This window comes from Lemur catta, chromosome 2 (assembly GCF_020740605.2).
Source record: "Lemur catta isolate mLemCat1 chromosome 2, mLemCat1.pri, whole genome shotgun sequence".
Classification (NCBI taxonomy): Eukaryota; Metazoa; Chordata; class Mammalia; order Primates; family Lemuridae; genus Lemur; species Lemur catta.
The window spans coordinates 99,582,301-99,609,261 of NC_059129.1; the positions used below are offsets into that span (position 1 = coordinate 99,582,301).

Consider the following 26,961-nt stretch of genomic DNA (forward strand, 5'->3'; position numbering starts at 1 on the left):
GTCCAATCCCTACTGGTCACTATGTTCAGAAGCTTATTCAATGCTTTCAAAACAGTGTAAAACCAAGCTTTGCCCAGTGGTATACTGTAGACAATGAGGTTTATCCAAGGTGCTATTATTGCTAATTGAAAATAGCATAAAACCAACTGCCAAAAGAATGTTTTGTGTTCCACAAGGCTTATAAAAAAAACTAGATATAGACAAGTGTCATTTTTGCGACACAGAAATCTTTAAAAAAAAAAAAAGTGGTGGGCAATACTACAGATTGGCCTCAGCAGGTAGAGAAAAAAATATGACGAAGTACATTAGAAGAGAAGGATATCACAGGAGAAAAAACCTATGTTACCTACATTTTTAAAAGCTACATGTAGGGTTATGTTCTCTCAAAGTGCCTTTCCTATTCCCACCTCAGTGCTTTTACCTTTGCTGTTCCCTTTGCCTAGGAAGCTCTTAACGACAGGTAAATGCATGATCCCTTAAACTGCTTCAGGTCTTCATTTAATGTCTTAATTGTGAGTACTCCCCTGACCATACTATATAAAATAGTAATACCCTCTTCCAACACAGTCCTTTCTCATTTTTCCCTGCTTTTTCTCTCATAGCACTCATCATCATATGACACATATGTATTTCACATATATATGTGTGTGTATATACATATATACTTATTGTCTGCCTCCTCCACTAGAATTTAGGCTGCCTAAGGATAGGAATTTCTGCCTATTTTGCTCACTGCTGTGTCTGTAGTACCTAAAACACAAATCACATAGTTAGCACTCAGTAACTACTTGTTTAATTAACATTAAAATAACACCCATAAAAGAAGAACCAAATTATAACAGGAATATATGTCAGAGAAGAATGGCAGGAAGGTCAACACCAAGCATGAGATGAAGCTTATAAAAAGAAGTAAGGAAAACAAAGTGAGTTTTACAATCTATTTGGCAAAGAAAGAAGGAACACACAGAGAACATTATTGGGGAAGACGGAAAACTCAACTATGCAACTTCTGCTTAGCTTCCATTTTCCCCCAAAACAAAATGGTCTTTTAAGAGGAAAGGGTGACAACAAACAACTAAAGTAAAAACAATCTTTCCATAGACTCAGAGATACCTGCTTTGGTAGATACACTGCTTTAAATTAATGCAAGTCTTCAGATAAACAGCAATTACTTTAGAGGACACCGAAAGAACTTAAAGATAGAATTACAAAACCAACATCAATCACATAATTCAATGGAAGATGGGAGAGGTGCCTAAGGTCAGGAGATAGGCAAATATTTCAACTTAAAAATACAAATGGATTTTATCAACCGGTAAGTCTGACTTCAATTTCTAGCAAAATTTTAGAATATGTTTTTGAGCATTTAGAAAGTAAGCTAGTAATTAGTAGAAACTTAGATGTATCAATATAACAAAGATTTCTTGATAACATGTAAGGTGGATGACAATACAGTCAGGCATACTAAATTGTTTCGCAAACATCTGGGAATCAACCTTGACAGTTCTCATTCTATTACCCACCACATTCAACCAAATACTAAATTTCTATAATTCTACACCTCAAATATTTCTCAAATCTATCCACTTCTCTCTACCCAAGCCACCATTATAATGTGAATAGTTACCACCCCTCATCTGACTACTAGTATAGACTCCTACTTGGTCTTTTAAACCCCAATTTGCTACTTTCTAATCCATTAACCACACTGTAGCTACGGGAAGGTCTTAAAAACGAAAACTGATTCTGTGATAGATAGTCTTGTTTAAAATCTTTCACTGGGCTCCTACCATCCAATCCCATTCCCCAGGAATTAAGTTCAATATCATTAAAATGGTCTATATAAGAGTCCTTGAACAGACAGAGTCTCTGCCTAATTTCCAGTTTACCTTCCCGCCATTCTCAAGCTTGATGAGTGTACTCTAGTCAGAACGGCCTTCTTTCAGCTCCCAGAACTTAGTAAGCTCTTTGCTTCTGAGCCTAGCCCAGATCTATTTCCTCAGCCTAGAACACCTTCATCACAACCACCCCTGCTCTCTATGCCTTCCTCCTTCCTAAAGGCTATCTGTTTAATGTCTATCTCTCCTGCTAGACTGTACATTTGGAGGGAAGGGACTGTACCTGTCATAGTCACCCAGTGTCTCCTGTGCCTGGCACATGGTAGATTCTTGTTATTGTTTAGCTAATCCATACTACTATGATCTCGGCATATATATATCCTATAATGATGACTCTATCCTATAATGAAGATTGAATTCATGGCCATGAAGATTACAAATAATGAATGCTATTTCCAAGACTTGATTAAACACCAGAATTTAAAATCTGGAAAGAATATAAATCTGTGAGAAATACTGGTGGCAATGAAAGAAAGAATAAAGATTTCTAAAAATTCAAAGCCAAAGAGAGATGAGAAATAATAGATGAAACAAAACTGGCTACTAAAAACTACTGAGGCTGAGCGATTGGTATGTAGAGATTCACAGCACTCTTTTCTCTGTTCTTATTCATACAATCTAATCCCAGTGTTCTCAAGACTAGTAAAAAATATGAATTATGCTAAAGAAAGACTTCAACACATTGACTGCCATGTGGGTTGTATTTAACTCAGGCTAGTTTTAAGTCTGGGGCCTCATGAAGCAAAACCCTGTGGTTGGTTTGTGCAAATCTTATTTGTTGATGTTCTTATTGTTACAATTAATATTGACAATTTAATTCTAAAAACATGGATTGTGTTGCATATAACTCACACATAGAAAACAATAAAAAATAATAAATTAGAAAGGATCATTTTATTTGAATAAAACACCATGACCCCAGGGAAATTTTTTTTTTCTAGTGTGGCAGTCAATGTGTTAAAAAGGAAGCTTACCCAGTATCAACCTTTCATTGAGACAAAAGGTTCAAGAGTACTTTTGCTTCCTATTGACAGTTCTACTTAGGAATCTCCTTCTATATCACCTTCAACAAGAACAGTACCTGATACTGTAACAAAACCATAGCTTCAAGATACACAAATAGGTAGTAGCTGCATTAAATCTAAAAACTTTTGTCTGTTTTAGTAGTCTTTCTATGTTACCAAATTATTTCTGGAAAGCTACCTAAGTCCTCCTTAAAAACAGAAGGGAGGGGGAGAGGGGAGGGGGAGGGGGAGACGAAGATTGAACAACAATAATTATTCATCCAGGAAGTCCTTCTGAAATCAACTGAAAAAATCTATCATCAGAATTAAGGTATATGTGAGTACTGCTTTACAGTTCTTGAATTGGAGACTTGTGAGGTACAAGCACACCAGATCTACCGTGATCACACAACTGATAAAAAATAGGGTAATGAACAGATCAGGTCCAGCACTCTGTCTCAGGCCAACAGATTCTCAGTCCAATGCTTATTCTACCATTTACAACTAATAAAAATAAGGCAATTCAATTACAACCCATCTGTTTCTATCATACAAGCATCCAAAAATCTGGAACCACTATATTTACTAATATCTTTTATATTACCTACCAAACAAAAGTATTTCCCAAATGTTGTGACCTGTTATAAAATCACCATTAGCTAGTCATTATTTCCTCTTGGAAACCAGTTTGAAGTTAAAATGGCACACTATCAAGTAATTTCTCTAAAAAATTAATTAGCTGAAAAAGCCTAACTACACTTCCGAAATAATATAGATTTTTAATATATTTAGCAGTTAAACCTTGCCTTTACTTAAAGGCCTATGGAACTTACTTAATGTCATCCCTTTTTTTTTTTCTTAGAATTTAAAATATACCCAGAAAACCAAGGCTGAAAACTAAGTCATATATTATGTTAAAAATATATTTTTTAGAGATTTCCACAAATCTCTAGCTTGAAAGAATAACAGCTTGACATTAAATAGAAAACAGACTGCACATGTAGTGACAACTGTCTCATAAATAAAAATGCTACTTTTTCTTTTTTGTGGTCATTAACTTTGTTTCACAGGGAGGTTAAATATTTTTATATCTAAAATGAAAACCCATAAAAAACACTGAAAGGCACAGTATGTCTTAACTGAGTTTTCTTGGTTTCATAAGCTTTTCTTATTTCTCTTTCACAGAGATCCGGAAAATTAAAATTAGCATTTGAAAGTATTCAAAAATTGTTTTAAATAGCTATTGAGTTGTTATGGGCTACAGGTGTGGTTCTAAATGAAATAAATTTATTATGTCTTAACTTTGACAGATTTACCATTATACTATAAAAAGGTGAAATATCTTTGACTTCACAAATTAATAGAAACTTCTTTTGGAAGAAAAAATTCTTAAACATAAAATTCATTTCCATAAATAAATTCAAACAAGGCACTTCCTCTACTTTATACTAATACTAAACTATTTATGCAAAGCTGTTAATATTATTTCCTGATAGTATTAGAAGGGAATAAAATACATTCAGCTAATATAAATTTTCTCTATTCTCTCCTAAGACCATACTAGGTGCTGGCGATACAAAAAGATACACTCCAATCAAGAGAATTTATATGCTAGCAAAAAACACAAACCATATACTATACCAGAGTGTGATAAAATCAAGAGCAGAAAATGCATATAAATGGACAAGGAGCCATTACAGCATAAAAGCATTAACAGTTATGTCGCTACGTGTCTGTAAGCTCTGTGAAGACAGGGGCCATGTTTGTTTCATCAGTGCTAGACGATCATTAGCTCTTAGCTAGCATAGTGTCAGTTTCATAGTAGGTGTTCAATAAATGTTTGTTGACTGAAAAAATAAAAGGAAGGCTACATATAGAAGGTAACAATACAGATGAACATTAAAATATGAGTAGGAGTTAAATAGACAAAAAAAAGAGAGAAAGAGCATTCCAGACAGAAGGAACAGAATGGACATCACCCACCTTTCATCAAGTTACCTTAATGTAATAAACATTCAGCACTTCACTCCAAAATATATTTTCTATAAGCAACATTTACTCAGGTGAAGATTTCCTAAATGAGTATTTTAATTTTCAACAAATAGAAAATAAAATACCAAGGATTCCAGTATCTACAACATAGCTCTCATAAGACTTTGAGTAATGTAATAAGCTCAATCACAACCATCACAGACAAAACCAAGCATAATAGTTACAAAAATAATTTATAACCAAAAATAAAAATGGAATAATTTTAAGTTAATCAAACGCCACCTTAAAATTAATTTAATAAAGTGTAACTTAATGAAGGTGACTTTACTATAGTCACATACTCAAGAAAGAATATGAGCTAAGGTAAAAATAGAAAGAAGGAATTTTATGAATAAAAAGTAGTAATGAAGGCAGTTATTAGACTAAGTATGATACATTAAGTTATACCCAGTTCTGAATGTGTGACATTTTGAGTTAAGCTTTAGATCAATGATAAACAAGAGGTGTGGTCAACCTTCTACGGGTTGACAAGCAGATAATAAATATGCTAGGATTGTGGGCCACACAGTCTCTGTTACAATTATTAATATTTAGTTCTGCTCCTGTAGCATGAAAGCAGCCACAGACAACACATAAATGAATGAGTGTGGCTGGGTTCTAGTAAATCTTTATTTATAAAAACAGGTGGTTGGCCCATGACCATTATTTGCCAACCCTGTCCTAGAGTCTCAAAGTGACTTTTCAATAATTCTTTTCATCTAAACAGCTTTATTTCCTTCCAAACGCTTTCACATAAACTGTACTAGTCTTTCATTAAAGCCCCTACAGACACCTATAAGGCCACTTGACATTTATTCTCTTGTTTTATAGATTAAGAAACTGAAGCTCAAAGGGATGGAGTGACTTGACCTAAGGACTACTAGTAGAGCCAGACAAAAAAACAGGCCTTTGCTCTTCTCATAACTCTTAACCATCATCCTCCATATCCAATCCTCCAATGCCCCTGTTGAAACATATGGATCATTTTTAGAATCTTCTGCTGAATCTCTGAGTTCTTTGGAGCAGGTTCAGCCATTAACAATAAGATATCAAGGCTGGGTGCAGTGGCTCACGCCTGTAATCCTAGCACTCTGGGAGGCCGAGGCGGGTGGATCGCTCAAGGTCAGGAGTTCAAGACCAGCCTGAGCAAGAGTGAGACCCCGTCTCTACCAAAAATAGAAAGAAATGATTTGGACAGCTAAAAATCTATATAGAAAAAAAAAAATTAGCTGGGCATGGTGGCGCATGCCTGTAGTCCCAGCTACTTGGGAGGCTGAGGCAGTAGGATCGCTTAAGCCCAGGAGTTTGAGGTTGCTGTGAGCTAGGCTGATGCCACAGCACTCACTCTAGCCCAGGTAACAAAGCGAGACTCTGTCTCAAAAAAAAAACAAAAAGAAACAAAAAAAAAAACCAATAAGATATCAAGAACATTTACTTATCAACTTATTAACTTCACTTATGAAGCCAAATTATTCTCAAATGCTTTCTCTCTTCACATGATTCCCACCTTCTTCTATTTGAGCTATCTTCTTATTCAAAAGTCTCCTAAAATATCACTTAATCTTCAAATAGCCACAGGAAGAAAGGCAGTACACCTTCTTAAGGAGTTGTAAATTATTGTAATCATCTAGTAAGGATTTCTGTACTCAGTAATATGAGGTAAAAGGCCTGGTGGCTGCCTTTGCAAAGCTTATAATCTAGTTGAGAAATACCAGATACATAAACATGAAACTAAGGCATTTCCATGTAACCTATCTAGGTCAACTCTAAGAAATTTAAAACAAAGAAAAAGAAGTGAGAAAATGTAATTTACAGTATACAGTGTCATAAAATATGTGCCTTACATGCTACTGAGGCGACAATAATGCCCTAAATTTTGTGTAATGAAAGTTCTAATAAAAACTAACTATAAAGACCCCTTTGACATGGTAATAATATAGTCCAAAAGTTAAATTGGATCACATTTTTTAAAAACTATAGGAGCTGGGGTTTTTTTCTATTTTATTCTAGTTATTGCCATGAAGTTATATCAGACTAACTTCCTAGTCAAAAACAACTACTGAAGATAGACAAAGTATAAGACACACCCTCACTTTGTGTGGTAGTGTGGGACTGGAAAAGTGAGCATGCAAACTGAAACTGCAAAGTCATCTTAATAATTAATGGTGAAAATTATGATTATTCTGTAGTCTTTAAAAAGTTTGGTCAAAACATTAAAAACTCTTACTGTTGGTTGTAAAGGTATACTGGAAAATAAAATGTAAATAAAACTAATATTTCTTTAGTATGCTGTAGTTTAAAACACTAGAAACACTGAGAATTAAAATGTTTTATTTCTTTGTAAAAACTTAGTAAGTTAGTTTGAAGAGTGCTTGTTTTTTTCTTTTTTTTTTTTTTGAGACAGAGTCTGGCTCTGTTGCCCAGCTAGAGTGAGTGCCGTGGTGTCAGCCTAGCTCACAGCAACCTCAAACTCCTAAGCTTAAGGGATCCTACTGCCTCAGCCTCCCGGGTAGCTGGGACTACAGGCATGCACCACCATGCCCGGCTAATTTTTTCTATATATTTTTTTAGTTGGCCAGATAATTTCTTTCTATTTTTAGTAGAGATGGGGTCTCGCTCTTGCTCAGGCTGGTCTCGAACTCCTGACCTCAAGCGATCTACCCGCCTCGGCCTCCCAGAGTGCTAAGATTACAGGCGTGAGCCACCGCGCCCGGCCGAGTGCTTGTTTCTTGATGTTTAACTTATAAGCAAGTATCTTTCCTATGCTTCGGTGAATTGAAGTGTTTCTACGTTTTAATCAAGTTCCAACATTTTATTATTTATGCTTTTAATGTCATAAAACATCTCTGAGAGTTCCTTTAATATGAAGTTTTTTTACAGCATCACTTCCTCTGCGACATCTTCATACTTTTTATCACAACTACTTTCCTTATTTATGTAAATAAATTTAACCTCACTAAGTTCCTCTGGCTGCATATCTAGTCTCTTGAAGGGTAACCATGTCAACATTCCCAAAGTCAGCTATTTCTTCTATAACTCCATTATCTTCTATTCAAGTTTCACTTCCCACATTATCACTGTTTCCTTGTTGCATTTTCATCTTTCTTGGCCAATTCCCTTTTTTAATTATACATTTTTATAGAACGTTACATGGGCTTATTGCTGAAGACAACAAGACAACACAACTACAGGTTATGCTGTCTGTGGGTGAAATGAATAACATGTAGAGAAACCAGTCACTGACAGACACTGAAAAAAGTGACATAATTTGTCACTGACCATGAGCACATGTTGTTATATAATGATTCCTAAAGTTTGCATTTCACGTAATTATTTTATTATTATTATTTTTTGGAGACAGGGTCTCACTCTGTTGCCCAGGCTAGAGTGCAGTGGCATCATCATTGCTCACTGCAATCTCAAACTCCTTGGCTCAAGCGATTCTCCCGCCTCAGCTTCCTGAGTAGCTGGGACCACAGGTGCAAACCACCACACCCAGCTAATTTTTTTCTATTTTTTGTAGAGATGGGGGTCTCGCTATTTTGCTCAAGCTGGTGTCAAATGCCTGGCCTCAAGCAATCCTCCCACTTCAGCCTCCCAAAGTGGTAAGATTACAGGCATGAGCCACTATGTCTAGCCTCATGTAATTATTTACCATTAATATGCCATGGTAATTGAAATTTGAACCATACAGTTGAGGAACTGGTGTTAACTAAACCATGGTAATTGAAATTCATGCATACTGGAACCATGTAAAGAAAGGATTGTCTGTATATAAAACAACTCTTTGAAGGCACTGCAGGGCATCAATGCAGGCAAGATTAAGGAGCTATGATCTCGAAAACATGGGGAATACAGAGATGAGCACCATGTTCCCCTCAGCTTTTTCCTTGGGGGAATTTTCTAAACCACAGTAAGGAGAGAGAAAACAGAAGCACAAAGCAAGTCTACTGTCTTGAGAAAGCAGAAGTAGGTGTGTAATCCCTGCCCAAGTGGAGGTATCTTGGTATACACCCGTGGTTATCAGCTGTGATCCCAGAAAGGTCATGCCTGAGGAATAAGGACCATACCCTAAAATTAATAGCACTTTCTTCAGAAGCTAAACATAAAGTTTCCATGACATACATTATATGTAGGGACTAAGTGATCAGTCTAATGCTAGAGAATCCACGAACAGAGGGACATTGGAAGGGTATAATGTAAGGTATGACTAAAAGTAGCTTCTGTGCAAATCTGGGCATGAAGACTAGAATTTAAACTTGTACCGCTAATTCTGAAATGTATCAATGACTCACAGAGTTATGGCTGTATATTTTATAAAGTGGTGTTCTAAAATTAAACCCTGCTATAATTACCATTTTGTAATCCCATCCAGAGCTGCTTGTGATCTTTCTTCTGCATTTCATTGATTACTTGACTTTTATGCTTTAAAGCATCAGCTTCTTTCATACAGGACATAAAATGAGCTTCAATTACATCCTTAGATGGACAGTGCAGAAGGTCCTTTTCAGGAAAACTCTATCAAAGGAAAAAAAATACACATAATAAAAGAGGCACACACATTACAAAATTAGCTTAAGGGAGAAATGTACTCCCTAGTTTTCCAATATTTTTAGCAAACCATCTTATTATTGCAATAACTCTAAATACTTTTTAAATTAACTTAAAAAAAAAGAAAAAAAGAAAACTACTAACTTAAAAACAACATGAAAAAAAGCATTAAAGGGTAATTATTATAAAAATAGCTTTTCAACTGACTATACTAATTGTTGGTAAAGAAGTGCAATGGAACTCACACACTGCTGGTGGAAATGTAAAACGGTACAACCACTTTGGAAAACAGTTTGGTAGTTTCTGAAAAGGGTAAACAAACACACACCTACCATCTAACCTAGTCATTCCACAACTAGGTATCTACCTAAGAGACATGAAGGCTTATGTCCATTCAAAGACTTGTACCTGAACGTTGACAACAGCTTTATTTGTAATAGCCCAAAACAGGAAACAACCTAAATATCATACAATACGCAAATGAATATATAAATTATAGTAGAAACTTCTTAACGTGTACATTTTTAATATATAAAGCTTACTATTAAATCAATTAGACCTCAATAAAGCTGTTTAAAAGTGGCTTTTAAAGTCAAATGGCTATATTTACATCCTCTATCTTTACTAAATCTTTTTGGCGGCTTAGGCAATGATCATTTGGACAAATAAGCAGTTACATAAATGAAACGACTAATGTACTTTTCATTAAAAAAAGAAAGATTAACAATAATAGCTAACACTTATTGAAACATTTAGTATGTGGCAGACACTATACTAAGACTTTTTATATGGATTATCTAATTTAATCTTCATAACAATACTGAGGTAAACATTATTATTCCTATTTTACAGATGAAAAAAATTAAAGCTTAGGGAGTGGCTTAAGCCCATTGCATCGCACAGACTGCAACTGGTAGAGCTAGGATTTAAGGCTATCTGACTCAAGAGTCCTAGCTCTTAACCACTGTACAATATCACTTTCCCCATAAGACCTAAATGTTTAATTGTTACATTTGAACACCATTTTACAAAGTTATTATTCTATACATCCTTCAATAAAAATAGAGCTAAAAAATAACGACAAAAACCAGCATTTAGTTACAGTTACTAAGGCTGCTGTATTCATAAACATCATTCTGTTATCCATGTCATGAAGCTTTGATACAGAGAATGAAAAGAAAAAAAGCCCCTCAATGACAACAGTAAGCAGGTATCTTCCTATTGACATTCCCTTAAGTAGATTTTAAAATGCAAATCATCAAGACGTCAGATTTAATCTGCCTGCCCTGCTCAGACCCCTCTATTCTCTGAGAACCTGATCCCATAGTTTCTGCTGAGCAAATGCTGAGTAGCTATGTAACTACCCATTGGCTACAGCAGCCTAAAGAAGTGAGCACCTAATCTAAGCTGAGCCCATCAAATTCCCAGGTACAAAGGGATTCCAGGTTTGTGGAGCTCTTGACCTAATAGTCCACAAGAACTGAGGTAGATGTTTTCAGATATAGGCACACAAGGCATAGAATATGAGAAAACATAATATTTCATAAAATATAAAAAGGCAAAGGGAAAATATAAGAGATAGAAAGGCAGATCTGAAAGATGGGGGAGATGGATATGCAAAGAGACAGGGTCACTGCCTTAATCAACTTTCCAGTCGGCTATATTTGCTTTGCTTACACGACATTGAGATTTATGTGTACATACTGCTGTACATCAATTCTATTATATTCAACTGGATTAGCATTATGATGATTATTTCTATCTATATTCAACTATTTTCCATTTCAGGTCTATAAATCAACTTCTAAAATATAAAAGTTCACTGAATTCAAAAAGAGAAGTTCCTCAGCTGGGCATAGTGGCTCATGCCTGTAATCTTAACACTTTGGGAGGATGAGGAAGGAGGATCGCTTGAGACTAGGAATTCAAAACCAGCCTGGGCAACATAGCAAGACCCCATCTCTATAAGAAAATTTAAAAAAATAAGCGGGGTGTAGTGGTGCATGCCTGTAGTCTTAGCTATTAGGGAGGCTGAGGCAGGAGGATCACTCCCAAGTTGGAAGGCTGCATGGACTGTACCACTGTACTGCAGCCTGGGCAACAGAGTGAGATGCTATCTCAAAAAAAAAAAAAAAAAAAAAATCTAAAAAGAGACAGATAAATTCTAATGTTCTGTAAATATAGAACACAACTTTAATAATTTCTAGAAAATTTTGACTTTGGTATAATTAATCTACAAATTTAAAATGGCTTTTCAATTTCAAAACATGTAGTAAACAATAAATATATATTATTTTTATTTGTCAATTAAAAAATAAAGTTTAAGATGGATTTTCAGATATTATGCAATTCTCTATACTACTGATTTATGCAGTTTGGTTATAAATGACTAGATGAAAATGTGAACATTCATATTTCAAAAAAATATTCTTTTTAAGTAGTTTGCATTTTTCACCTATTGAACTTAAGTACTATGTGAATTTCTAAAAACTACATACAAGCTGATTATGCAGTCTGAAGAAAAATCCCATTTTGATGTCACTTTTGCTTCAGCCTAGGCTACTAATCCCAATGGCTCCTAAAACTAGAAAGTGCTTAAGTTTTACTTTCCCATACTTTCATTGCTTTGCAGGTTCCTAAGCTGAACAAATGCTTACACCTATAACTGACAGCTGACAATTACAAATAACTAGTCTTTAGAGCAAAAGAGGGGTGTATCAAGATAACGAAGATATTTGTATATACTCACCATTCAACAGAGAATGCTCTACCTCTATCTAGGAAGAAGGTGAACTCCTTAATGATATGAACTCAGAGGAAACAGGAGAGCAATAACAGAAAAAGGAGAGATCTGCTTAAGCAGTAAAGCAGTTGAAATAATTGTGCAACAAAGAAAATGACAGATGTCTCAGCCAAAGCCCCCTCAGCTCCTACTCAGAAAATACTCCTTTCCACGATTAGCTTGAAGTGGCAGTGGGAAATATCTTTTTCAATGCTTCACAATAAACTTACAAACGGATGCTTGATTGATTACATTTTTAATCTAGCATACATTAGCAGTTGTATATAAGTGTGTATCGTTCAGTCAAAACAAATGCTTGCAAATAAAGGTGATGATTTTGATACCATGTTTATTTGTTTTCATTAATCTTCCAAGTAAGATGCCTGATAAACTAAACCTTATTTCACTTTTATAAAAGTAATTAGAAAGGTTCACTTACTTAAATATTACCTGTGTCCTTTAAAATATTAATCCAAACCATCTACAATGTGTCCAGACACATAAGAGATAACTGAACACTAAACTAAAACTATTTACAAGCTAAGTAAAAAAAGGGAAAAAAACCTTTCAATCTATTAGTAATATTGTAAGCTCAAAGTACTCTATTAAGACACTAAAGCAAAGCAAAAAATGTATTTTCCAATATGATCAATAAAGAATCTAACATCTGATCAGACACACAGGAGTTACCAATACACAGCAATGTTATTTTACTACTGAGTCACCTCTGATAACAGACTCAGCAAAAAGCTTGCTTTGATAAAATCTTAAAATATTCTTTCCAACATTATTTTGGTATCTGTACACATAGGGATGGGAAGGGAGGGGATTTTTCAAATATTTATTCCAAAGTATCATTTTCAGGATTAGAGAAGAGTATATTACAAAAAAGAAGTTAATAGAAGTTAACTGAGTCAAGGCTAAAATCAATGTGCCAAAATTTGTTAGCCTTTCTTGATTCTTTTAAATTTTCTAATTCTACCAAGATGCAATCTACAAACTTAACTGCAATGAATTATCTCTTTTCTTCCTGTTACAATCTAGGAATATCTCCCATCCTGCTTTCTAGATCCCATTTGTTTAGTCTACAGAACCCAGATCAATTAATTATTCCTCCACCTTTCTATAAACTATCTTTAACCATTTTCTCTCTAATTCCTGTTTTCCATCACTGTTCTTGAATCTTAAAACAAAACAACTACCCTAAAACAAAAAAGAACCCCTTCCCTCAACCTCAACTTCTCTTTGGCTCTCATCAGTCCACTGCAATCTGTCTGCTACCCTCACCACTCCACTGTGACTGCTCTTTTCAAGGTCAACAATGATACTTTTCAATCCTTAACTGTTCTAAGCCCTTACTAAACATCCAACACCTTTGTTCTCCGTGAAGTGGTCATCCACAAGTTTCTGTGTTAACGCATCTCAATCTCTTTTGCTTCTTCCTCCGCCATTCCTTAAATATTGGTATTTTTCAAGTTTCTAGCCTAGGACCTCTTTACTTTTTAAAATTACCTACTTTCTGCAGGTATTCATTTAATACCTGCAGGAGTATTCATTTTAAAATAACAAAAAAACAAATTACCTATTTCCATACCACGTATTGAGACTGAATCTCAATGTTTGTCTTCTGCCAAGATCGTTCTCATAAACTTCAGACCCATACTAATCTAGTAGAATTATCTCATAGAATGTCCCAAAAGCATGTGAAACTCAACAAATCCAAAAATAAACTAATGATATTCCTCCTTTACTCCTTCTCCTCCCCATTAACCACATCCAATTCAGGTCTGTTCAATCTATATCCTAAATAGACCTGAATTCATTCACTTTTCAACATCCCCAGTGCCACTTTCCTAGAACAAACAAACTAACATCTATTGATGGTATGGTTTCTGAAAAACCTTGTAACCTGGTCCCATGCCTGTAGTCTCCTCCCTTTAAATTCATTTTTTAATATTTGGAGCAAAAGTGATCTTCTCATTCCACTGCTTAGTTCTACTTTTAGGATAAAATCAAACTACTTCTAAAGCATTCAAGATTCTAAATGACTTAGGTCTCTGCAACCTATCCAGCATAAACTCTCACTACCATTTTACTCACTCTATTATTCCACCACTGCCCCCACCAACATTCCCTGCTCCAACTATCGTGAATATCTCTCACATCCTTAAACATTCTTTCAGTTCTTTCAGCCATACTCACTTATTTCTGTGTCTTTATACAGACTATTTCCTCTGCCTAGAATATTTTCTTCTTCCTATCACCCAGCTACTTACATATCTGGCCAAAAAATCCTCCTCAATCTTCAGGTTAAACTTCTACATCACTTCTCCCAGGAAACTTTCCCTTACTCCACCAAGTCTGGGTTAAGTTTACAAAGTCTCTATACTTGACTCTGTAATAACATTTATTTGCCAGTATTATAATGCCTATTGGCATATCCTTATGTCACAGTACTCTGAAAACTCCACAAGTTAGGGGCCATGACTTTTCCTCACCTGTCAATAAGTTTTTTAAAATAAGTCAAATTTATTGAGGTATGATTCACATAAAATGAAACACAGAAATTTTAAGAATATAGTTAGGTGAGTTTTGACACTGTCAGCCCAAACAGGGTATAGAACATTATCATTACCCCTGGCCCCAAAGTTCCTTTGTGCTCTTTGAGTCAGTTCCACATTCCCATGCCAAGTAATCTCTTATATGATGTTTAATACCAGAGATTAGTTTTTCCTGTAATAAAATCTCATATAAATAGAATCGTATGATATGTAGTATTGTGTGATCTAGCATCTTTGACTTAGCATAATACTTTTGAGATTCATTAATGGTTTTGCACATATCAGTGATTGGTTTCTTTTTGTTGCTGAGTAGTATGCCAGTGAATGAATACACCACAATCTGCTTATCCAAAAACTTGTTAATAGACACTGGGATTGTTTCCAGATATTGGCTATCATTAACAAAGCTGCTAGGAACACTGATATACAAATCTTTCTTTGTAGACATATGTTTTCATCTTTCTTGGGTATACAGCTGGAAATAGAAATGCTGGGTCACAGAGTCAGTAAGCATATGTTTACTTAAAAACTGCCAAATTGTTTCTCAAAGTGTTAGTACAATTTTAAACTCCCATCAGCAATGTATGAGAGATCTGGTTACTCCATGACCTTAAACTTTGTACTGTCAGTATTCTTCATTTCAGTCATTCTACTAAGTATAAAGTAGTATCTCATTGTGGTTTTAATTTACATTTCCCTGATGACTAAAGATGTTAAGTACCTTTTCATGTGCTTATTGGTAAATTCATATATGTTCTGTAAACTATCTGTTCTAGGCTTTAGCATATGTTCCAGAGCAACTGCTATATTAGGGAACAAGTCGAGCACAAAGTGAATTTTACATTTACATATGTAGACATTGTCCACAAAAAACACTTAGGTGAACACAGAAAACTGCACCCAGCTAAACCAATTTGCATAGGAATACACACAAAGCATACATGCACACATCTCAAAACAGCTACTTCAATTCATGTTATGAGCTATACTCATTCAGATCAGGTGTTACAATTTTCTGTCTGATTTAATATAACACTCCTTCTACTTCACAAGTGACAAGCTGCAACTCTTCCAATGCCCATTTCCACAAGCAAACTTCCAGTCTTTTACAATATGAAATGCCAAACTTATTGTACTATTTATGGATTCTTCAACCATTTTACCTATATAAAACTGTGTTATGGTTTTCACTAGGTTCCTGTCTTTTCATTTGTCACTGCAAGTTTTTAGATACTGTGTTCCTAACCCTTTTCCCCTAAGTAATCCTTTTCCCTATAAGTCCTAGGGTTTTCGCTGTACAATTTTTAATAGCACAGTGATTTTTAAGAACACATATGTTGCATTATAGCAGAACTGCCTAGTAGGGGGAGCAGGCATCCCTGCCTTTTTCCAGATCTTAGAGTAAAATATTCAATAAACCACCATGTAGCATGACTTTAGCTGTGGCCTTTTATATATACCCTTTGTCAAATTGAGAAAATTTCCTTCTATTCCTAAGTTTGCCAAGAGTTTTTATGACAAACAGGTACTGAATTCTGTCAATGTTTTTTTCTGTATCTATTGACTTGATCATATGATTTTTCTACTTTATTCTGTCAATGCAGTTATTACATTGATTGATATTTGAATGTTGATTCAATCTTGTATTCCTGGGATAAACTCAACTCTGTCATGGAGTATATTGTCTTTCTTATAAATTGCTAGATTCAATTTGCTAGTGTTATGGTGAACGTTTTTTTATCCACATTCATGAAAGATACTGGTTTGCAATTCTCTTTTAATGTCTTTAACGGGTTTTAGTATCAGAGTTATTTTGGCCTCTAAAACAAATTGGGAAGTGTTTCCTCCCCTTCTCTTTTCTGAAAAAAGTTCATAAAGATTAACATTAGTTATTTCTTAAATATCTCCCAGACTTCACCCATGAACTATTTGTGCAAGGAGTTTTACTTTGTGAGGTTTTTAAAATTACAAATTCTATTTCTTTATAGATTAAGGAGCTATTCATTTCTGTTATTTCTTTTCCTGTCAGTTTTGGTAACTTGTGTTTTTATTTAATTTACCTATTTGTCAAAATTATTGTCATAAAGTTATTCATTTAATCCATATAAATGAATTAAACCATATGCAGTCTTTTGTGTTTTTCTTTTTACACTTAGTTTCAAGGTTGTAGCATGTATCAGTAATTCTTCCCTTATCATGACTGGCTTATACTCCATTATATGGATATATACAGTATTTTGTTTACCCGTCATCAGCTGATGGGCATTTGGGCTGTTTCCACTTTTTGTCTATTATGAATAATGCTGCTGTAAACATTCATGTACAAGTTTTTGTGTAGACATATATTTTCAATTGTCTTGGGACTATGACTAAGAGTGGAATTACTAGGGAACACAGTAAGTCTATGCTGAATTATTTGAGGACGTGCCAGACTGTATTTTAAAGAGGTTGCACCATTTTACAATCTCATCAGCAATGTATGAAGGTTTTAATTAGTCTACACCTTCTCCAACATGTGTTATTGTCCCTCTTTTTGATTATAATCAATCTAGTGGGTATGAAGGAGTAACACATTGTGGTCTTTTGTTTTTTCTTTCCATTTCCCTGACTAATGATGCTGAGCATCATTCATGTGTTTACTGGCCATTTATATATCTTCTTTAGAGAAATGTTTATTCAAATAATTTGACCAATTCGGTTATTTGTCTTTTATTCAGTTATTTCTATATTCTGTACTAGACACTTATTAGGTAGTATATGATTTGCAAATATTTTCTCCTATTCTGTAGGTACCCCTACAGAATAGTCTTGATTACTATTAATATAGCTTTGAAATTGAGGAGTATAACCATTATTTCTTAAAAATATTTCTTCTGACCCATTCTCTCTCCTCTCCTTAAACTCTAATTACATGTATTTAGACTGCCTGATATTATCTCAAAGGCTGTTTTTTTCTCTTCCTCAATTTCCAACTCTCTGTTTTCCATATTAGATAATTTCTATGGATCTGTCTTTGAGTTCAAAGAACCTTTCTTCTGCCATCTTCAATTTGCTGTTAAGCCCATGTAGTAAATTTTTCATCTCAGACAATGTTCTATGCAGTTCTATAATTTTGTGATTTTTTTCCTTTAAGTCATTAAATTTGTTATATTTGCTTTTAATTCACTTTTTGCTAATACTAAGATATGGGTTATCTTATGTCAGTTTCTATTGAGAGTAAAAAATTTACTTAATATGGACCACATTTTCCTGCTTATTGTAAGTCTAGAAATTGTTGACTATTTTATAGACATTGTGAATATGCTGTAAGGATTCTAGATTATACTATCTTCCTTTAAGGTGTTGAGTTTTGTTCTGACTGGCAGTTAGTTTACTGGCACCTCTCCTTAGTCCTAAAAAGGCAGGTTCACAGCAACATTTACTCTACAAGAGGAGTTGGCAAACATTCTGTAAAGGATGAGACAGTAAATATTTTAGACTGCGCAGGTCATACAGTCTCTATTGCAAATACTGAACTCTGCTGTTATAGCCCAAATGCAGCCATACACAATATGTATATGAATTTCCATGGATGGCTGCATTTCAATACAGCTTTATTTAAGGGCACTAGAATAATTTTCATATGTCACAAAACATTCTTTTTTAAATTTTTTTCAAGCATGTAAAAATGTAAAAATGACCCATACATCACAGGCCATGCAAAAAGAGTCAATGCGCCAGATTTGGCACACAGGCCATAGTTTCCCAACTCCCACTCTGAGGTACAATCCTTACTCCCAAATGATGGCTTTTCTGGCATCTCCGGTTAACTGCCCAGTGTGTTAACTAGATGTCTCTCCACTTTGGATGGGTTGGACTCCAACAATTCCTAGCATCTTAAGACTTCCGTATCTTTTTCCACTCATAACTCCGTAACATCCACTTTCGACTAGGCCTTGCAGAATATCCCCTATATATGTGCACCCCAGCCCTTTGCCAAGTACCCTTGGAGAACTTAAACACATACTTTGGCTCTTCTTCTCTGATACTCTGGCCTAGCAAGTTCCAGCTACTTTTGCAGCCCAGAACTCCAATCTCTGCATCCTCAGCTCAGCAGAACTTCCTTGTTCTGCATGAGTTCTGCTCCCCATGCCACAATCAGGAAATTGTCCCAAAGCACAGAGATGGGCTAAACATAAGGCTCACCTTGTTTGTTCCCTTTCTTTCTAATGTTCTGTGCTAAGAACACCTGTACTTCAGATATTTTGTCCTGTTTTATAGCTGTTTATGGCTAGAGGAAAAACCCAGTGCCAGTTGCTCTGTCACAGCTAAAAGCAGAAGTTAACTTCAATAAATATTTGATGAATAAATTAATAACTAAACAAGCCTTATTTCATAAAGTCCTAAGTTTGTATGACCCTCCGTGACCCTCCATGATCTCCACTACCTGGTGTTCAGATCTTTCTATAATCCCTTCCTCCTTGAGTGTGGGCATAACCTGTGACTTATTTCTAACCAAAAGAATATGGCAAAGGTGATGGGATGTTACTTCTGTGATTCAGTCATTTTATATAAGATTATATCTTGCTACCAGATTACCTCTAGACTCACTCTCTCCGTGGACTTGAAGTAAGTGGTCATGTTGGGAAAGTCCACGTGACAAGGAACTTTGAGCAGTCTTTAGATTCTGAGTGCACTGACAGCTGACAGCCAATGTGAAGATAGGGCCCTCAATCCTACAACCACATGGAAATGAATTCTGCCAGCAACCTGAGTGAGCCTGGAAGGAGGTTCTTCCTCAGTCAAGCTTCAAGATAAGAATGCAGCCTGGCCAACAGTTTGATTGTAAGCCTCATGAGGCCCTAGGTAAAAGATCCAGGTGAGCCATGCCCAGACTCCTAACCCACAGAAACTATGAGAATAAATGTATGTTGTTTTAAGCTATAACAGATAACTAATATAACACACTATTGACAGATACTACAAAACAGCCAGCAATATTTATAGCTGGGAAGTGCAGTCAGTGATAGAAGCAAAGGAGGAGAGACCATGAAGTACACTCAACAAGGAAAGCCACCTCAGACCTGTGTCAACAACATACAACGGAAGATGCAGGCATATGGTAAATTCCTTCATAGAAACACAGTGGTTCTTGGCCTAGCAAGAAAGAACTTGTCCATCAGAAAAGAGGCTTGGTCATTCATATAAGCATACTCGAAGAACAGTCAGGACCAATGGCAGGCCTTTTTAAAGCACAGTATAAAAGACAGGGTTGCCTTGGTCCAAACACCTAACTTGTCTTATCCCTGGCATTCAGCAGAGTTTGGCACATAAACACTTATCTTAACGCCAATGCTATGCTGCTTAATATATGTGAGCTCTTACCCCTAATAATTCCTGCCAAAATTCAAAATTAAAATGCCTGCTCTTATCAAAACCAAAATGCAACAAATCAGCACCAGGTTACTGTGAGAGAAAGAAAGAGAAATACCAAGGCATTACTGAATTTGTTTGCTCTATGAAACAAACTTTATTTAGGATATGCACCGTAACTGGGCATTTAAAAGAGCGCACTGCCTTCACTTGATGTCACTAAATTTTTGAATCACACTAACTCCCTTTTTAAAAATTCCACACACTATTAGCAACCTTTCCATTATAATGTACCTCTGCAAGTAGCATGCTTATAGGATTAATGGGAAAAAAAAATCAGAGAGAAAAAAAAGGAACACAGAGAAAGAGAAATAAAACAAAGGTGAAAAAGTGTTAACAGGTGGCAAATCCAGGTGAAAGGTATATGGGTGTTCACTGGACCACACTCAACTTTTCTAATACGAGTTTGAATTGTTTCAATATAAAAAATTAGGGAGCCAGGCGCGGTGGCTCACGCCTGTAATTCTAGCACTCTGGGAGGCCGAGGCGGGTGGATTGCTCGAGGTCAGGAGTTCGAGACCAGCCTCCGCAAGAGCGAGACCCCCATCTCTACTAAAAAATAGAAAGAAATTATCTGGCCAACTAAAATCAGAACAGTCTTAAGTGAACCAGTATTCTTTTCACTGCAAACGTATAGTTGTGAAGAATGCAATGACTATACTTTGGAGCACTGCTTTCGACTATGCTAAAGTGTCCACAGTTTTAACCACTGTAGTTTTCACAGATCAGTGCAAATATTAACACAGTGAGAAGGGTAAATAACTTCTTAATATTATCATGGAAGTAGATTTGACCTGATGGATCAACTGAAAGGGTTTCAGGAACCCTCAGTGGTCCACAGATCATTTTGAGACCTAACATATTATATCAACCAAAACAATCCTTAGTCTTTCTTATCATTATTATATAATAGTCCACTTACACATTTAACCAATAATTACAGTGGACTTATTCTGTAGTGAGGGTAGGATAAAGCATCTGAGAGTTTGAATGTGTTTGTGTCATTCACTCATGTATCCCAAGCTCCTAGAATAGTACCTGGCTGGCACAGCAGGATCTCAATATTTGTTGAATGAACGAATAAATAAATAAGTGGATAGCTATGATATATTTTAACCTAGATTTCAAAGTCTTTCAGAGTGTCTTTCTCACACACACAAAAACAATCTAATTGGGATTATTTTATTATTTTCCAACATTAACAGGAAAGACTTGTTAGGCAATATAAAACCGCTACCCTTAGTACGTCTGAAATAGTTTTATCTTCATACCACTCTAAACTTAAATTGTTGTATATACAAGAATTCCTTGCTTTGCAGGTACCATGGTAACTGAAACTAATGTATATCAGATCCATGTGTGTGGGGAGCGCGGACGCCATTGCAAGATGGCGCCGATTTCTGGTGGCCTGGCTGAGGTAAACAAGTGTGGCGCATGCGTAGTACGTCTGTAGATCTGTTATATAAGTATGCATATGAGGTTTTCTGGCTCGGCCTATTGGTGACCGCTTGTGATTGACTTTGACCTATCTCTGTTACTTCCTGTTTCCCTGAGGGTATATTACTGTGTGAAAGCTTGTGCTCAGGGTCTTCCGCATCTTGAAGCTTAGAGGGATCCCCAATAAAGCACTGTTAGAAGAACTCCTGTTGCCGCGTCATCCTTGCTGGCGAGGCGGGCGCGACACATGTGCTTGATCCACACAGTTCTGCAGTTACTAAGATCTATAATAACATAGTATTTGCAAAGTACATTAGTGCAAATGTACATGGAAATAAGCTCTAATGACCCACGAACTCAATTTCAGTAAAACAGGAAGGAAAAACATTGTATGAAGAATAAATGAGCAGCAGTAACTTGGGTAGTAACTTTGAATGGGTACACCTAATGGCAACGAAAATCAGACACCTTTTCCAAACTCTACATACTTCCCTCCCACTACTCATTGCCATTTGAGAATCACTGCTGGTGACCAACTAATAGAAGTGTTTCCAATCCATCAATGGTGTTTGTGAATTGGAAGTGGGGAATGCAGCAGAAGCAAGGTGATTGGCGAAATGAGGGACCAGTATTTTATAACATATTGAGACAAAATTAGGGCATACTAAATTTGCCTGGTCTTAGAGGCAGATCAAATCTTTTGACTTCCATCTCCTACCCCTTCTCTTAATTCAATCAAAATAGCCCTAGAATTGCTCAATAGTACTAGGTTATCCCCCTCTTTACTCGCATGCCCATATTTACACCCATCAATTAAAATTATTAAATTTTAAACATAGTATATTACATTCTAAAAGAAAACGTTAGAAGTTTAAATGTTTCTGTCAAGAGTTAGAAAGAAACTGAGATGCATTTTATAGATAAACACTAACAGAAGCTTAGAAACTAAAAAAAGTGTCATGGGAAAGGAAATAAATAACTTCACTTTAACAAAAAAATTCTACTCCAAATCTATTTATTAAGTATCACAAGTGGGACAAATGGGAAATGCTATTTAAACTATACCTTAAAATGTACTGTGATGTTCCAAGGAAGAGGTGAACTTGATGCAAGAAGATCAAATAGCAAACCAATTGGATAATGCCTAAAAATGAAAGAGTATATTTTAAAAGAGAATAAATATGTAAAGTTATAACTACAAAACTTCAAAATAAATTTCCACCACATGTTTTAACACCAAATGTCAGGGCTTTAATCAGAAATAATAGGAAGGTAACATTTTATACAGTTACATGCCTGGGCCTAGTAAGATATACTTTCTAGGCATCATGTGTTTTCCTTTTAACTATTTCATTCCTCAAAATACACAATGGTATTGTGCTAGGCTGAGGTCCCGAACCCCTGAGGCCTCAACCCCTTGGGCTGCAGACTGGTACCAGTCCATGGCCTGTTAGGAAGTGATTTGCACAGCAGGAGGTGAGTGGTGGGCCAGCCAGCAATGCTTCATCTGTATTTACAGCCATTCCCCATGACTCACGTCACTGCATAAGCTCCACCTCCTGTCAGATCAGCAGTGGCTTTGGATTCCCAAAAGAGCATGAACCTACTGTTAACTGTGCATGCTGCAGATCTAGGTTGCACAGTCCTTATGAGAATCTAATGCCTGATGATCTGAGGTAGAGCTGAGGCAGTGATGCCAGTGCTGGGGAGCAGCTGCAAATACAGATTATCATTAGCAGAGAGGTTTGACTGTACAATAAATATAATGCATTTCAATCATCCTGAAACTGTTTCCCCCTCCATCCCCTGCCTTCCATGAAACCTGTCCCTGGTGCCAAAAAGGTTGGGGACTGCTGAGCTGAGGCATTCTCTACCAGCCATATGTACTGTTATATCACATAATTATCATCTCAGTATTCATAATAGGCAATCATTTTTTTAAAGTTTATTTAAACATATTTTTGATTTTTAAAACAACTTAAAATTTTAGAAAATTGTAAGAACCAAGACGAGTACCTAAAAAGCATTCAGATCACCTATTTTGTGGTTATTACTACAAACACTCTAGCATATAAATTTCCAGTGTTTTCCTATGCATACATACCTAAATATAGATTAGAAATAACCTTTACAAACTGTACTATAACCTGTTTTCTTCAAATAATAATATAATGCCAACATTTTCCCAAGCCATTGAATATTCTACTGAAACCTAATTCTAAAAGTTTTCTTTTAAAAGTTTGACTTCCTAAAAAGAGAACTTTTCCTAATATAACCACTACTCATAGTGAAATAAATTACTTACCAATAAACAAACATGACTAATACAGACCTTACAGATTTCAATGGACAAATTTTATTTTCTAAGTCATTCTTTTAAAGTAGAGGTCCCCAACCTATGGTGAGTTGTATGATTATTTCATTATATATTACAATGTAATAATAGAAATAAAGTGCACAATAAATGCAATGCACTTGAATCATCCTAAAACCATCCCCTCCTCCTCTCCAGTCTGTAGAAAAATTATCTTTCATAAAACAGTCCCTAGTGCCAAAAAGGTTGGAGACCACTGTTTTAAAGAATCTAAAGTAAGACAGCTTTATTAGTGAATCAGAATTAAATAATACAGGTTGAGCACACCTTATCCAAAATGCTTGGGACCAGAAGTGTTTCAAATTTTGGATTTTTTCAAATTTTACAATATTTGCATTATATACTTACTGCTTAAGTAGCCCAAATCCAGAAATCTGAAATGCTCCAATGAGCATTTCCTCTGAGTGTCATGTCAGTATTTAAAAAGTTTGGGGACATTTTGAATTATGGATTTTTAGATTTGAGATGTTCAACCTATACTCCCAACAAAGGAAAAAAGAGGACTACTTCATGTTATATACAGTTATGTTTTTATCTGTATAATCTATTAGTGAGTTACTTCTAGATTTAAGAGGGGCAAAATTGGAAACCACATCTAATTTCTCTCAAATGAGTAACTCTGACCAAGATTAAATATTGGTTAATATTATTTGTTTGCTTACTTCTATATAATATAATTATGAGAAGTCATAAGTTACTAGAGATCATATATTTATTTAGAATGAATTCAGGATGAATGCCCTGTCAGTAAAAAATAAAACAGCAGGGTAGTTTCAGTCTTATATGTATTCTGTCTCTTATTAATAGCCCTTAAATTTCTCTCTAATCAGAAGTCAGCATCTAACACTAACCCTTCCAAACTAGAAAATAATACTGAAGGAAAGTTTTTGGAACAAGGAAAAACTCTGGCCTCAGCCAAAAACTAAAATAAAAATTAAAAAATATATATTGTTCTATAGACAAGTTATAGATTCTGTCCAATTCTGGTCTTTCTCTCTGAAGTATTAAAATTGTGCATGCTTTAAATAACGTCTTGTACTTTTGCAAAAGAGACATTTTTAAGTCTTCAATCTATTTTTTAGAATGTCTCTCTTAGGTATCTGCAACTAGGTTAAGAATGAATGTGGGTACTTAATAAGGTTTGATTTACTTAGTATTCATACTAAAGACTCAAAATTTCAAAATGACAGAGCATATTGCTTTCCAAATTCTAAATTGCACTGGAAATTATACGGAATCCCTTTAAGCAAATTCAGTAGGTGATCTATTAGATTCTAAGATTTACCTGCTATCACATAAAATGACTAGCAATCCAGTGTTTCACACATTTGCTGACATTCACAAATGGAATTGTAAGCAAATTCTAAAGTTAAATCAAATACTATTTCTCAAAGCAATCTATAATGTCATATAAAATCAAATAAATTTTAAAATAAAAAAAATTGGGTCAGAATAGGAGTTACATATAAGACAAAATCAGCAACTATTTTTACCTCAATATAAAAAAAATAAGAAAACTGTAAGTGCACAGAATCTCAAACAAAGTAAACAATAAATACCTGCTGAATGTATAAATCAATAAAGATCCACAGAATATTTACCCCTCGGCACAACATAAAGATCCAATGGACCCAATGTTAGGTTCTGAGTTTCTTTTTTGAGCAGTTTGAACTATTTTAATGATTGATACTTCATGACTTTTGTTCTTTCTTAAAAGGTAATCCAAGGCTAGGAGCAGTGGCTTACACTTGTAATCCTAGTACTTTGGGAGGCCGAGGATGGAGGATGGCTGGAGGCCAGGAGTTTGAGACCAGCCTGAGCAACACAGCAAGACACCATCTCCACAAAAAGTACAAAAAGTAGCCAGGCATGGTGCCCTGTGCCTGTAGTCACACCTACTCAGGAGTCTGAGGCCAGAGGATCGCTTTAGCCCAGCAGTCAGAGATTGCAGTGAGCTATGAGCTATGATGACACCACTGGACTCTAGGCTGGACAATAGAGGGAGACTCTGTCAAGGAAAATAAATAAATAAATGTCTTCTAACAACAGAAAAAAACTTATAAAAAAGAAAGATGAAAAAATATTCTATCTAATAATTGCTATATGGATCCACAGGATCTTTTTATAAATATAAGATATATTATTATAGTATCTTAGGGATCTTATTTTGTATCCTATATCTTGAAACATTTTGCTAGTTCATCGTTCTAGGAATTATTTCATCATTATTCATCAATTATTCCCAATTATACTAAAAAAGACTAGAATAATAAGAATTTGAAAGAATAATGGGATGCCTGGAAAGACGATACAAGAATACACCCTTCTTTCATTTTCTTATTATGTTGCCTAAAGTACTACAACATCTTTTAAGAAAGTGTAAAATAAGAATTCAGACCCCACCTTTGGAACCTACTTTTAGCTATCATTAACACAGTTGAAAATCCTAAATTTTTCATTTTCCACCTATAATGGCAAAAAGATGAAAACTGACAAAGATATTTCACAATTATTAGACAAAGCAGAAGATGAATGCAAAGAAACAGCAGTACTCTAGGCTTTAATAACAACAGTGAAACTGATTGTTTAGATAAAATCTCAGATAAGTCTTTTAGATGATGATATCCTAGATAAATTTTATAGAACTCAAAAACTATTAGAAGAACAATATACTTCTAAGGACAAAAGGATGGTGCTCTTATCAGCTTAGTCATTCAACAGAAGGGACTTAATCACATGGTATTTTATGACAAAAACCTGGACCATTCCATTTTATTAAAAGGATGTATGACAATATTCTTTCATCTTTTATGCCATTTGCACACCACAATTTACTAGACAGTGGGAAAAAGGCAAAGGTAGATCTGTATAACAAGGAAAGAATTAGATGATGTAGAAATGAAAAAAAAAA

General features: G+C 35.2%; 1 protein-coding gene across 2 annotated transcripts in view; it reads right to left on the reverse strand.

Annotated features, from left to right (window-relative positions):
• Positions 1-26,961, reverse strand: part of ATG5 (autophagy related 5) — a 127,556-nt gene that overhangs the window by 72,973 nt on the left and 27,622 nt on the right. For both annotated transcript variants that reach the window (XM_045544104.1, XM_045544105.1), the window contains 2 exons: positions 22,742-22,820; positions 9,289-9,451 (listed from right to left, as the gene is read on the reverse strand). In XM_045544104.1, coding sequence (XP_045400060.1) covers positions 9,289-9,451; positions 22,742-22,820 — 242 coding nt within the window. The remainder of the gene's footprint in view (positions 1-9,288; positions 9,452-22,741; positions 22,821-26,961) is intronic.